At 47.2% G+C, this 14,984-nt stretch overlaps 1 protein-coding gene across 1 annotated transcript; it reads left to right on the plus strand.

The window, feature by feature from the left end:
* Positions 1–8,488: 8,488 nt before the first annotated feature.
* On the plus strand, positions 8,489–14,387 carry LOC127922821 (myosin light chain kinase, smooth muscle-like; the record flags this gene model as incomplete). Its single annotated transcript, XM_052506689.1, has 2 exons — positions 8,489–9,062; positions 12,786–14,387. A coding segment is annotated over exon 2 (1,483 nt), but the record flags the coding sequence as incomplete, so codon positions are not given.
* Between the last annotated feature and the right edge of the window lie 597 nt (positions 14,388–14,984).

Below are 14,984 nucleotides of genomic sequence, written 5' to 3' on the forward strand. Positions count from 1 at the left end.
TATAATAGGATTGAAGACAATAGAATAGGATAGAATAGAATGGAATAGAATACAATAGAAGGGAATAGAATAGAATGGAATAGTTGTCTTATCCCAAAGGGAATTGCAGGAAACAAGAAACATAACTGACAGCCATAATGACTCTCACTCTCCTCTCAGGAGGGTCAACACAGTCACGGTTGTTAACAAGTCAGGAATTGCGAAACGCAGCCAATTTTCCTCGCCTGTCATTTAGTTCAGTAAGCCAAGGAAACTCACACAAAATGACAAGGTCATCATGTAATCTTAGAGTGCTGCCAGAACATGCCTGACGTTTCTGAGAGGTGAACCATGTACAATGAGTTTTTAAATGACTAGTCTACTCCTGTGTTAGGTTAGATAGCTTGCACGTCTGAAACTCTGAATCTCCGGGTACCTAATTTCGACCTCAATCTTGTCCACACACGTAGACAGGCAGGTCCACTCGTCTTTCAGAGAGATTTCACCACGCTTCTCAGCTATGTAGCCTGGAGGTGTGTATCTAGGCGTTGTGTTTCTAGGGCCTTCACTTCAGAGCCAGACTCCATCCATCTTCCTCCACAACTTGGGCAGTCAAAGCACAGGAAGTGACATTTTCAAGGTGCCACTTAAACTGTGACTGCATATGAATGTTATTAGTATAACGTATAATATATATATATATATATTTTATCCAGTAGTATAAACATTCCAAACAGCCTACCAGACCGCTCGGAGGCATCCACATGGTCCTAAAGCACATCGTTGCCTCGTTTTGTATCACATTCCAATGATAAAACTGGGGGGGCATGTCCCCAGTGAAAGGCATTTTATTTTACAATCAAATAAGGGGGCTATATGCTTTGACTATGTTAACTCAATCAAGAACTACCAAATGAATTTTGAACAAGAGGCCAACAGAAAGGAAAACCTGAACAGGACATGTCTTTTATTTCAAACATTGCACAGATAAGGACAGCAGTTCTATAACTCTCTCACTGCAGGGAAGTGAGGAGACCAGACTCTGTGCTTCTGCCAGAAGTATAGCCATAGTATCTCTTTCTGACAAGTGTAGTTGGAATGAGGCTTCCAGTGGTGGAATAGTGTTTAGCACACATCTGTCCAACTCTGACTAGAAAAATAGTCATGATAAAACATTGAATTATAAAATAATATTTTGTTGTCATTTGCAAGCAAGAAAAGTTTAATCGTATCATATAGTTGTTTCGTGTCCGGTACGATTGTATCATTATTTAAGCGCCGCACATTTTGTGCAAAGGTGATACGTTGTGTAATTTCATCTCTGTCACGACTTCCGCCGAAGTTGGCTCCCCTGCCTGTTCGGGCGGTGCTCGGCGGTCGTCGTCACCGTCCTACTAGCCACTACCGATCCCTTTTTCGTTTGTCTATTGGTTTTATCTTGTTAGTTTCACCTGTGTGTATTTTAGTTTAATTAACGTCCCTATATGTAGTAGGTTGTCCCGCACTTGTTTTGTGCGGGATTGTTTTTGTATTCATGTCATTTGGTGTAGTGCTTGTGTTTTATTCTCCGGTCTATTTTTGATCCTGTGTTGGATTATTCACCCTGTGTGTTGAGTTGACGTGTTTTTTGTGCGCCGGAGAATAAACTGTCAAATATCTGAAACCTGCTCTCTGCGCCTGATTCCACCCACCTTGATAAAACGTGACAATCTCACCTATGAGAGTGAAGAGAAAATTCAGCAACTCTCGGAGAACACTGGAAGTTAATAAAATAGTTTCTTTGTTGTCAACCATAAAACCTATGGGTTTCGGCCCTAACCTTCATCAAGGTTTACTCTCTTTGGTTTTTACAGAAGAAAATGAAGGAGAGGTTTTTATATATTTCAAAATTGCCTCCGGTGAGTTCAGGGACCAGTCACAATGGGGATTGGTAATCACATCACGGGAGGCCATTTTTAAATATCTACAGGCCTCCTTCATGTCAATCAATCAATCAATTAAATGTATTCATGAAGCCCCTTTAACATCATCCGATGTCACAAAGTGCTATACAGAAACCCAGCCTAAAACCCCAAACGGCAAGCAATGCAGATGTAGAAGCACGGTGGCTAGGAAAAACTCCCTAGGAAGGCAGGAACCTAGGAAGAAACCTATAGAGGAATCAGGCTCTGAGGGGTGGCCAATCATCTTCTGGCTGTGCCGGGTGGAGATTATAACAGTACATGGCCAAGATGTTCAAACGTACATAGATGACCAGCAGGGTCAAATAATAATAATCACAGTGGTTGTAGAGGGTCCAACAGGTACCTCTGAAGTAAATGTCAGTTGGCTTTTCATTCAGAGTTAGCAGGTGCAGTAGAGAGAGAGTCAACAGCAGGACAAGGTAGCACGTCTGGTGAACAGGTCAGGGTTCCATTGCCGCAGGCAGAACAGTTGAAACTGGAGCAGCAGCACGACCAGGTGTACTGGGGACTGTTGTAAATGGGCCCAGTCACTCAACATACAAGCTGTAGTCAAACTGTTGTAATGGGCCCAGTCACTCAACATACAAGCTGTAGTCAAACTGTTGTAATGGGCCCAGTCACTCAACATACAAGCTGTAGTCAAACTGTTGTAATGGGCCAAGTCACTCAACATACAAGCTGTAGTCAAACTGTTGTAATGGGCCCAGTCACTCAACATACAAGCTGTAGTCAAACTGTTGTAATGGGCCCAGTCACTCAACATACAAGCTGTTGTCAAACTGTTGTAATGGGCCAAGTCACTCACCATACAAGCTGTAGTCAAACTGTTGTAATGGGCCCAGTCACTCAACATACAAGCTGTAGTCAAACTGTTGTAATGGGCCCAGTCACTCACCATACAAGCTGTAGTCAAACTGTTGTAATGGGCCCAGTCACTCACCATACAAGCTGTAGTCAAACTGTTGTAATGGGCCCAGTCACTCAACATACAAGCTGTAGTCAAACTGTTGTAATGGGCCCAGTCACTCACCATACAAGCTGTAGTCAAACTGTTGTAATGGGCCAAGTCACTCAACATACAAGCTGTAGTCAAACTGTTGTAATGGGCCCAGTCACTCAACATACAAGCTGTAGTCAAACTGTTGTAATGGGCCCAGTCACTCACCATACAAGCTGTAGTCAAACTGTTGTAATGGGCCCAGTCACTCAACATACAAGCTGTAGTCAAACTGTTGTAATGGGCCCAGTCACTCACCATACAAGCTGTAGTCAAACTGTTGTAATGGGCCCAGTCACTCACCATACAAGCTGTAGTCAAACTGTTGTAATGGGCCCAGTCACTCACCATACAAGCTGTAGTCAAACTGTTGTAATGGGCCCAGTCACTCACCATACAAGCTGTAGTCAAACTGTTGTAATGGGCCCAGTCACTCACCATACAAGCTGTAGTCAAACTGTTGTAATGGGCCCAGTCACTCACCATACAAGCTGTAGTCAAACTGTTGTAATGGGCCCAGTCACTCACCATACAAGCTGTAGTCAAACTGTTGTAATGGGCCCAGTCACTCACCATACAAGCTGTAGTCAAACTGTTGTAATGGGCCCAGTCACTCAACATACAAGCTGTAGTCAAACTGTTGTAATGGGCCCAGTCACTCAACATACAAGCTGTAGTCAAACTGTTGTAATGGGCCCAGTCACTCAACATACAAGCTGTAGTCAAACTGTTGTAATGGGCCCAGTCACTCAACATACAAGCTGTAGTCAAACTGTTGTAATGGGCCCAGTCACTCACCATACAAGCTGTAGTCAAACTGTTGTAATGGGCCCAGTCACTCAACATACAAGCTGTAGTCAAACTGTTGTAATGGGCCCAGTCACTCAACATACAAGCTGTAGTCAAACTGTTGTAATGGGCCCAGTCACTCACCATACAAGCTGTAGTCAAACTGTTGTAATGGGCCCAGTCACTCAACATACAAGCTGTAGTCAAACTGTTGTAATGGGCCCAGTCACTCAACATACAAGCTGTAGTCAAACTGTTGTAATGGGCCCAGTCACTCACCATACAAGCTGTAGTCAAACTGTTGTAATGGGCCCAGTCACTCAACATACAAGCTGTAGTCAAACTGTTGTAATGGGCCCAGTCACTCACCATACAAGCTGTAGTCAAACTGTTGTAATGGGCCCAGTCACTCAACATACAAGCTGTAGTCAAACTGTTGTAATGGGCCCAGTCACTCAACATACAAGCTGTAGTCAAACTGTTGTAATGGGCCAAGTCACTCAACATACAAGCTGTAGTCAAACTGTTGTAATGGGCCCAGTCACTCAACATACAAGCTGTAGTCAAACTGTTGTAATGGGCCCAGTCACTCAACATACAAGCTGTAGTCAAACTGTTGTAATGGGCCAAGTCACTCACCATACAAGCTGTAGTCAAACTGTTGTAATGGGCCCAGTCACTCAACATACAAGCTGTAGTCAAACTGTTGTAATGGGCCCAGTCACTCACCATACAAGCTGTAGTCAAACTGTTGTAATGGGCCCAGTCACTCACCATACAAGCTGTAGTCAAACTGTTGTAATGGGCCCAGTCACTCAACATACAAGCTGTAGTCAAACTGTTGTAATGGGCCCAGTCATTCACCATACAAGCTTAGTCAAACTGTTGTAATGGGCCAGTCACTCACCATACAAGCTGTAGTCAAACTGTTGTAATGGGCCCAGTCACTCAACATACAAGCTGTAGTCAAACTGTTGTAATGGGCCCAGTCACTCACCATACAAGCTGTAGTCAAACTGTTGTAATGGGCCCAGTCACTCAACATACAAGCTGTTGTCAAACTGTTGTAATGGGCCCAGTCACTCACCATACAAGCTGTAGTCAAACTGTTGTAATGGGCCAAGTCACTCACCATACAAGCTGTAGTCAAACTGTTGTAATGGGCCCAGTCACTCAACATACAAGCTGTAGTCAAACTGTTGTAATGGGCCCAGTCACTCAACATACAAGCTGTTGTCAAACTGTTGTAATGGGCCCAGTCACTCAACATACAAGCTGTTGTCAAACTGTTGTAATGGGCCCAGTCACTCACCATACAAGCTGTAGTCAAACTGTTGTAATGGGCCCAGTCACTCACCATACAAGCTGTAGTCAAACTGTTGTAATGGGCCCAGTCACTCAACATACAAGCTGTAGTCAAACTGTTGTAATGGGCCCAGTCACTCAACATACAAGCTGTTGTCAAACTGTTGTAATGGGCCCAGTCACTCAACATACAAGCTGTTGTCAAACTGTTGTAATGGGCCCAGTCACTCAACATACAAGCTGTTGTCAAACTGTTGTAATGGGCCCAGTCACTCACCATACAAGCTGTAGTCAAACTGTTGTAATGGGCCCAGTCACTCAACATACAAGCTGTAGTCAAACTGTTGTAATGGGCCCAGTCACTCAACATACAAGCTGTAGTCAAACTGTTGTAATGGGCCCAGTCACTCACCATACAAGCTGTAGTCAAACTGTTGTAATGGGCCCAGTCACTCAACATACAAGCTGTAGTCAAACTGTTGTAATGGGCCCAGTCACTCACCATACAAGCTGTAGTCAAACTGTTGTAATGGGCCCAGTCACTCAACATACAAGCTGTAGTCAAACTGTTGTAATGGGCCCAGTCACTCACCATACAAGCTGTAGTCAAACTGTTGTAATGGGCCCAGTCACTCACCATACAAGTCAAACTGTAGTCAAACTGCTGTAGTCAAACTGTTGTAATGGGCCCAGTCACTCACCATACAAGCTGTAGTCAAACTGTTGTAATGGGCCCAGTCATTCAACATACAAGCTGTAGTCAAACTGTTGTAATGGGCCCAGTCACTCAACATACAAGCTGTAGTCAAACTGTTGTAATGGGCCCAGTCACTCAACATACAAGCTGTTGTCAAACTGTTGTAATGGGCCCAGTCACTCAACATACAAGCTGTAGTCAAACTGTTGTAATGGGCCCAGTCACTCACCATACAAGCTGTAGTCAAACTGTTGTAATGGGCCCAGTCATTCAACATACAAGCTGTAGTCAAACTGTTGTAATGGGCCCAGTCACTCACCATACAAGCTGTAGTCAAACTGTTGTAATGGGCCCAGTCACTCAACATACAATCTGTAGTCAAACTGTTGTAATGGGCCCAGTCACTCACCAAACAAGATGTAGTCAAACTGTTGTAATGGGCCCAGTCACTCAACATACAAGCTGTAGTCAAACTGTTGTAATGGGCCCAGTCACTCAACATACAAGCTGTAGTCAAACTGTTGTAATGGGCCAAGTCACTCACCATACAAGCTGTAGTCAAACTGTTGTAATGGGCCCAGTCACTCACCATACAAGCTGTAGTCAAACTGTTGTAATGGGCCCAGTCACTCACCATACAAGCTGTAGTCAAACTGTTGTAATGGGCCCAGTCACTCACCATACAAGCTGTAGTCAAACTGTTGTAATGGGCCCAGTCACTCACCATACAAGCTGTAGTCAAACTGTTGTAATGGGCCCAGTCACTCACCATACAAGCTGTAGTCAAACTGTTGTAATGGGCCCAGTCACTCAACATACAAGCTGTTGTCAAACTGTTGTAATGGGCCCAGTCACTCAACATACAAGCTGTAGTCAAACTGTTGTAATGGGCCAAGTCACTCACCATACAAGCTGTAGTCAAACTGTTGTAATGGGCCAAGTCACTCACCATACAAGCTGTAGTCAAACTGTTGTAATGGGCCCAGTCACTCAACATACAAGCTGTAGTCAAACTGTTGTAATGGGCCCAGTCACTCAACATACAAGCTGTAGTCAAACTGTTGTAATGGGCCCAGTCACTCAACATACAAGCTGTAGTCAAACTGTTGTAATGGGCCCAGTCACTCAACATACAAGCTGTAGTCAAACTGTTGTAATGGGCCCAGTCACTCACCATACAAGCTGTAGTCAAACTGTTGTAATGGGCCCAGTCACTCACCAAACAAGATGTAGTCAAACTGTTGTAATGGGCCCAGTCTCTCACTATACAAGCATAGAGAGTTTGTAGTTGACCTTTTTTGGCATGAACGGGACAGAATAAAGGAAAGTCCCATGGTTGCTCCTATATAATTTGAACGTGTAAAACAAACAGGATTCTCCATACCATGTAGACTTTCATGGACCCATCCGTAGTGCAATAGAACCTATTTTACATGTCTGTGGTGGTACCATAGTACGTGTTGTGGTAGTTAAGCTGTAGCTACTTCAACAATTCAAAGTGCTTCAGTGACCTCAGTTTTATTTATTGTGTTTCCATGAAACAACACCAGCTGTATGTATTGTGTTTCTGTGAAACAGATGCCATGGCAGTCTCGAGTGGTGACTGGGGTGGTCACTCTGGTGGTGGTGAAGTTCTGATGTGCCAGATGGTAATGGGTTCTGACGAATAACACTATCCTACAAGCACCCTCTAATCTATGTCTGCTAACCCAGAGAGAGGCTCTGGGGCTGGGGAGGGGGCTGGTAATGGGGGCTGGGGGCTGGGGGCTGGGGGCTGGGGCTGACAGACACTGATATAGCAATGACTATATGTCTAGTTATTTATGTAGGCCTACATAGCTTTTCCTGCAGTCAAATGACCTAGTGGCCTCCTGGCTGGAATGTTTATCATATCTTTCATAATTTCATAATCAATAAACTCGTGTTTCTATGTATAAAAGTTTTGTTATATTTCAGTCTTCTGTGATGTGTATAAAGTGTAATAATGGGATGCAAAATGTAATACATTTCAACTCTATATCTGACATGGTGCAGGTGTCTTCTTGTTTTAAGCCCATAACCATGTGTGTGAGGTGTATACTTTTGTTTCAAAGCAGATTTGTTTAAGACTACCAAGAATCACTCTGTGTGACTTTGATTTTCACTGCAGTGAAAGGTTAAATGCTTCACAAATTGTTTATAAGCAGAGTTTGAGCTCAGCAATTATCAACTTCCCTTCCAGAATGTACATTTAAACATCATACATCGTCTGTGTTTACGGATGATGAGCTAGTGTGCTTGATGCCGGGAGTCACTGTCTTGGCAGGTGGGGTGTACTCTGTGGAGATCAAACAGAGGATCTCTAGGAAGCTGATTGATCAGTCACAGAGCAGTGCTGCTCAGTGCTTCTGTCTATCTTTAGCTCCTGTAGGGTCTGTGAATGGAGGGCCAAGACTTATCTGACTGGCTGTCATCAAAACCTGTGATATTTTTAGGGGCGGCTAGCAGCGGCAGGGCAGCAGCTGCACAAGCATTTAACGGTTATTCATCTCCCTCCCCCTTTCTCCCTTTCTCCCTTTCTCTCTCCATCTCTCTCTCTCCCTCTCCCTCTCCCTCTCCCTCTCTCTCTCTCTCTCTCTCTCTCTCTCTCTCTCTCTCTCTCTCTCTCTCTCTCTCTCTCTCTCTCTCTCTCTCTCTCTCTCTCTCTCTCTCTCTCTCTCTCTCTCTCTCTCTCTCTCTCTCTCTCTCTCTCTCTCTCTCTCTCTCTCTCTCTCTCTCCCTCTCTCTCTCTCTCCCTCTCTCTCTCTCTCTCTCCCTCTCTCCCTCTCCCTCTCTCCCTCTCTCCCTGACATTGACACACAGGGCGCCTTAGGACCGGGTGACGCAAACCAGCAGGCAGTCAGAGTGGATTGTGTGGTCCCTGTACTGGAGCTCCAGACCCCCACCAGTTCTAGAAGCCACAGCCACCCCACTGGATGGACAGATACAGCAACAGGACGCACCTTGAGAGCTGTGGATCTGTTTGATGCTGTTTGAAACAGAGGATTGCACTTGATCAAGACACTCATTTAGCTTTTATTCAGTCAGGACATGTTGAGAGACATTATTGTCTTAGTGAGAGAGCAGGACTGCAGCAGACCACTGAGAGCGGGAAACATATCCCTACCGGACAGAGCAGACGGCGGCCATTTTAAGGGACGCTATAAACCAGACTTACACCTGGGTCAAGTGTCATTCCAATCAAAGGGATCCAAGTCTTCTTGAACCCTGGGAGGAGATTCTGAAGAGTGGCTTTGATTTCTGGGCTATATTGTCAATGTGGAACAGAGGAAGTGTCACTCTAGAATCACTGGTAAGTTTTTTGATTATCATAGTTTGTACGATTGTATCATTATTTAAGCGACACGGATTGCGTATCATTTCACCTCACCTTTGAGAGGGAAGAGGAAATGCAGCAACTCTCGGAGAACACTGGAAGTCGATAAAAGAGCTTCTTTATCAACAGGATCTTTGCCCCCATGGTAACCAAATAGACAACTGGGTCAATGGCATGATCCAGTAGAATGTACTGTGTGACAGCCTTTTGGAGGGAATATACTGCAGTGCCTAGACACATTGGCTGCATTATCAAATGCCATGTGTTCACCTGTAAGAGAGAGAGAGTTATCTCTGTATTGGGAAATAGCCCCCGCATGCCAGAGATGAAACCTACAGCTGCTACAGACAAACTATAGAAACATCAACTGCACCACAATGCATTTGCAAGGCTATAGCTGACCCTGATATGGGGTTACTAGTATAGCAACAATGACAGCATGTATTAGGCATTTCTAGAGTTCCCTTTTCCTGATCCCAATCCCCGTGGGCATTCAGATTGTGACTGTCTCTCAGGTAAGGTAGCACATCAACAGTAATCCAAAAATCCCAGGAGGTATCATATTTTCCCTTTAGTGTAAAGTAACTCTTATGTTGGAGAGTAAAGGCGTACATACTGTATGTTACTGTGTGGATTTTCTGTTATCTGTTATCAAGTCCTCCAGGCATGGTCTTTATTTGGACAGACTACTTGAAATACTCCTCTGGCTGAGCTACAGCACCAGCTGGGATGGCTGTGGTCTGTTTGGTTCTGACTAAGACTCTACTTCACTGTCAATTCAAACCTCCACTTTACTCTCAGATACATTTTCATGTGTTGTTTTACTGGGTCAACACCACTAGACTGAGGAGAAAGCACTGTCTGTCATGCCCTGACCTTAGAGAGCCGTTTTATTTCTGTATTTGTTTAGGTCAGGGTGTGATTTGGGTGGGCATTCTATGTTTTCTATTTCTTTGTTTTTGGCCGAGTGTGGTTCCCAAACAGAGGCAGCTGTCTATCGTTGTCTCTGATTGGGAATCATATTTAGGCAGCCTTTTTCCCACCTAAGGTTGTAGGTAATTATTTATTTTCTGTTTGTGTGCGCCACTGTTGCGTCACGATCGGTTTCTGTTTATCTGTTTTTTTTGTGAAAGTTTCACTTCATAAAAGATGTGGAATTACATGAACGCTGCGCCTTGGCTCATTTATGACAGGGAGTTTGAAGACAGTGAACGTGACAGAATTACCCACCACAAAAAGACCAAGCAGCACGTGCCAACTTGGAGGACGAGCTGGACCAGGGAGGAGGTTATGGCAGGGGACAAGACCCGGTCATGGAAGCTTGAGAGGCAGCTCCCCAAAATAATCAGGGTTTAGACCTGAGAGTCAGGGTTTAGACCTGAGAGTCAGGGTTTAGACCTGAGAGTCAGGGTTTAGACCTGAGCCAACTCCCCGTGCTTACCGCGGGGACCATGTGACCGGTCAGGCACCGTGTATGCGGTGATGCGCACTGTGTCTCCAGTGAGCATTCACAGGCCGGTGCGCTCTGTGCCAGACCTCCAGTGCGCCTTCACGGCCCAGTGTATCCAGTGTCTGCTCCACGCACCAGGCTTCCAGTGCATCTCCCCAGTCTGGTGAGACCTGTTCCGGTTCCACGTACCAGGCCTCCAGTATGTCTCCCCAGTCTGGTAAGCCCTGTGGCAGCTCCACGCACCAGGCTTCCAGTACGTCTTCTCAGTCCGGTGAGACCTTTTCCGGCTCCACGTACAAAACCTCTAGTGATGATCCATGGCACGAAGCCTCCAGTGATGATCCATGGCCCGGAGCCTGTAGTGATGATCCATGGCATGAAGCCTCCAGTGATAATCCATGGCACGAAGCCTCCAGTGATGATCCATGGCATGGACCCTCCAATGATGATCCATGGCACGAAGCCTCCAGTGATAATCCATGGCATGAAGCCTCCAGTGATGATCCATGGCCTGCAGTGAAAATCGAGGGCACAGAGACTCCATCGACGGTCCCTAGCCTCCAGCGACTGTCCCCAGTCCAGAGCCTCCAGCGACGGTCCCCAGTCCGGAGCCTGTAGCGACGGTCCCCAGTCCGGAGCCTGTAGCGACGGTCCCCAGTCCGGAGCCTCCAGCGACGGTCCCCAGTCCGGAGCCTCCAGCGGCGGCTTGCAGTTCAGAGCCTCCAGTGACGGTCCCCAGTCCGGAGCCTGCAGCGACGGTCCCCAGTCCGGAGCCTGCAGCGACGGTTCCCAGTCCAGAGCCTCCAGTGACGGTCCCCAGTCCGGAGCCTCCAGCGACGGTCCCCAGTCCGGAGCCTCCAGCGGCGGCTTGCAGTTCAGAGCCTCCAGTGACGGTCCCCAGTCCGGAGCCTGCAGCGACGGTTCCCAGTCCAGAGCCTCCGGTGACGGTCCCCAGTCCGGAGCCTCCAGCGGCGGTCCCCAGTCTGGAGCCTGCAGCGACGGTTCCCAGTCCAGAGCCTCCAGCGGCGGCTTGCAGTTCAGAACCTCCAGTGACGGTTCCCAGTCCGGAGCCTGCAGCGACGGTTCCCAGTCCAGAGCCTCCAGTGACGGTCCCCAGTCCGGAGCCTCCAGTGACGGTCCCCAGTCCGGAGCCTCCAGCGACGGTCCCCAGTCCGGAGCCTCCAGCGACGGTCCCCAGTCCAGAGCCTCCAGCGGCGGCTTGCAGTTCAGAACCTCCAGCGACGGTCCCCAGTCCGGAAGCCTCCAGCGACGGTCCCCAGTCCAGAGCCTCCAGTGACGGTCCCCAGTCCGGAGCCTCCAGCGACGGTCCCCAGTCCAGAGCCTGTAGCGAGTCCGCAACTTTGGGGGCTGTACTGTCACGCCCTGACCTTAGAGAGAAGTTTTATTTCTCTATTTGGTTAGGTCAGGGTGTGATTTGGGTGGGGATTCTATGTTTTCTATTTCTTTGTTTTTGGCCAAGTGTGGTTCCCAATCAGAGGCTGCTGTCAATCGTTGTCTCTGATTGGGAATCATACTTAAGCAGCATTTTTCCCACTTAAGGTTGTGGGGTAATTATTTATTTTCTGTTTGTGTGCGCCACGGTTGCATCACTTTTGGTTTCTGTTTACCTGTTTTTTGTGAGAGTTTCACTTCATTAAAAGATGTGGAATTACATGCACGCTGTGCCTTGGCTCATCTATGACATGGAGTTTGAAGACAGTGAATGTGACACTGTCCTTCAGCTTGGGGCTGTATTCAATGTCCTTCTGTTATGACAAAGCAGTGAATACATTGTCCACTATATGCAGAACATTCAGAGTGAAAGGCTGTAGTACTTCTTCCAAGACAAAGCTGATGGGCTGTATATAAGGCATTATAAACTGGGTGGTTCAAGCCCTGAATGCTGATTGGTTGACAGCCGTGGTATATCAGACTATAAGGTCCACGGGTATGACAAAAGATTTATTTTTACTGCTCTAATTACGTTGGTAACCAGTTTATAATAGCAATAAGGCACCTCGGGGGTTTGTGATATATATGGCCAGTATACCACAGCTAAGGGCTGTGTCCAGGCACTCCGTGTTGCGTCGTGCGGAGGAACAGCCCTTAGCCGTGTTATATTAGCCATATACCACACCCCCTTGGGCCTTATTGCTAAATGATGTATAAAAGACATCACTAGATACTGTGTGAGAGTTATGTAGTAACTGTATTATTAATGTACTACGACTCATATCTTCTCTCTGCAGATTGATATGTGGTAGAGACGACCGTGTGACACAATCTACAAGAGACTTCTACTACGTACCCCATTTGTTTTGCCCATCAGAGTGAGAAGAAGGGACTGAGACAGACGCAGGAAGCCAACATGGACATATTCGGTGGTGCCCCCCGTGTACTGGGCTACTCGCGCCCCGTGGCGGCACAGTGTGGCACGGATGCCGTCCTGCAATGCAAGATCGGCGGCGACCCTCGTCCCGAAGTGGTCTGGGAGAAGAAGAATGTACAGATCCTGTCAGAGGGACGCTACAGGCTGTCGGAGGAGGGCCAGGCCTACTTCCTACACATCACTGGGGTCAGGCTGGAGGACGCAGGCCAGTATATCTGCAAGGCCAGTAACACCGTGGGTGAGACGTGTGCCCCTGCCACACTGAAGGTGGAGGGGAACAGTCAGGAGCGGGAAGGGGTACAGAAACAGACAGAGGTCAATGAGGTGCAGCAAACCAGGCTGGAGAATGGAGAGTTAGGGGGGCAACAGAATGGGGAGTTTAGAAGGAAACAGAACAAGGAGTATGGAGGGCAACAGAACCAGAATGGGGAATATAGACAGCAAGAGAACAGGGAGTATGGAGGGCAACAGAATGGAGAGATAGAGCAGAGGAAGGGAGAGGTAGACCAACAGAGCAGAAAGGTAGACCAACAGAGCGGAGCGGTAGACCAACAGAGCAGAAAGGTAGACCAACAGAGCAGAAAGGTAGACCAACAGAGCAGAAAGGTAGACCAACAGAGCGGAGCGGTAGACCAACAGAGCAGAAAGGTAGACCAACAGAGCGGAGCGGTAGACCAACAGAGTGGAGCGGTAGAGAAGGAAAATGGAGAGGAGAGTGAGCGGGAGAAAAAGAAGCAGCGCTATGAAGGGGAGCCCCTGCTGTCAGACGACAGACCTCACTTCCTCATCAAGCCCCTCTCCCTGAGGGTGGACCGGGGCGAGGACGCAGCCTTCTCCTGTAAGCTGTCGGGCAACCCTCTGCCCCAGGTGGTGTGGGAGAAGGATGGGAAGAAGCTGAGCGATATCTTCGAGAGCGCCCACTTCAACGTCAGCAGCCAGGACGGAGGCTGGTTCCAGCTGAAGATCTTCCGGACGCGGATGCCCGACGGGGGTGTCTACACCTGCAGAGCCCATAATAATCAAGGAGGGGTGCTGGCGGGCGCAGTGCTGCTTGTGGAGCTCGTCCCGGAACGGCAGGAGAGCGGGGCGTCCACGTCAAATGGGCACAGCAACGGGCAGACATCACCTCGTAGTATGAGGCACAGGATGGGAAGACACAGTTTGTCGAGACAGCCGGACGAGCCCAATCTGAACTCTGCCAATGTGAAGAAATTTGCGGTGTCGGAGGGGAAACATGCTAAGTTCCGCTGCTTCGTGACAGGGAAACCTAAGCCTGAGATCATCTGGAAGAAGGACGGAGCGCCCCTAGAGGCTGGGAGGCGTCACCTTCTGTTTGAGGACAGAGAGGGTTACTACACGCTCAAAGTGATGTACTGTAAACATCAGGACACAGGGCTGTACGTGTGTGCTGCGTCCAACGCTCTGGGACACACCCTCAGCTCTGTTTACCTGACTGTCAAAGGTAGGGCTTTAGCAGTGTTTCAGGACTTTTCTTTTCTTTCTTACAGATGTAGGATCTTTATATGAGCCAGTTTGCTACAGTAGGGAAATAATCCTGCAGCAACAGGACATGTGAATTATTATGTGGATTATAATTAATAGACATTTTTGTAGGGGATGACCCATTTTTCACAAGGAAAAATCAAGTCTTGAATTTCAAAGTGGAAATTACAAATTTCAGAAGCCTTTTTAAACCTCATACATTACAAGTTTTTAATTTCCTGCATTGCTGGAAAGTTCTCCTGCAACAGGATGGTCAAATTGGGGCGGCAGGTAGCCTAGTGGTTAGAGCTTTGGGCCAGTAACTGAAAGGTTGCTAGAGCGATTCCCTGAGCTGACAAGGTACAAATCTGTCGTTCTGCCCCTGAACAAGGCAGTTAACCCACTGATACAAGGCCGTCATTGTAAATAAGAATTTGTTCTTAACTGACTTGCCTAGTTAAATGAAGGTTAAAGAAATTAAGATCCTACATCTGTACCATCATTCTTTCCTTAATTAATTCCTTCGCCATGATGATCAACAATCAGGTTTGATTGAGACGATGAAAGCATGCTCTCA

This window comes from Oncorhynchus keta, unplaced genomic scaffold, assembly GCF_023373465.1.
Source record: "Oncorhynchus keta strain PuntledgeMale-10-30-2019 unplaced genomic scaffold, Oket_V2 Un_contig_2724_pilon_pilon, whole genome shotgun sequence".
NCBI lineage: Eukaryota > Metazoa > Chordata > Actinopteri > Salmoniformes > Salmonidae > Oncorhynchus > Oncorhynchus keta.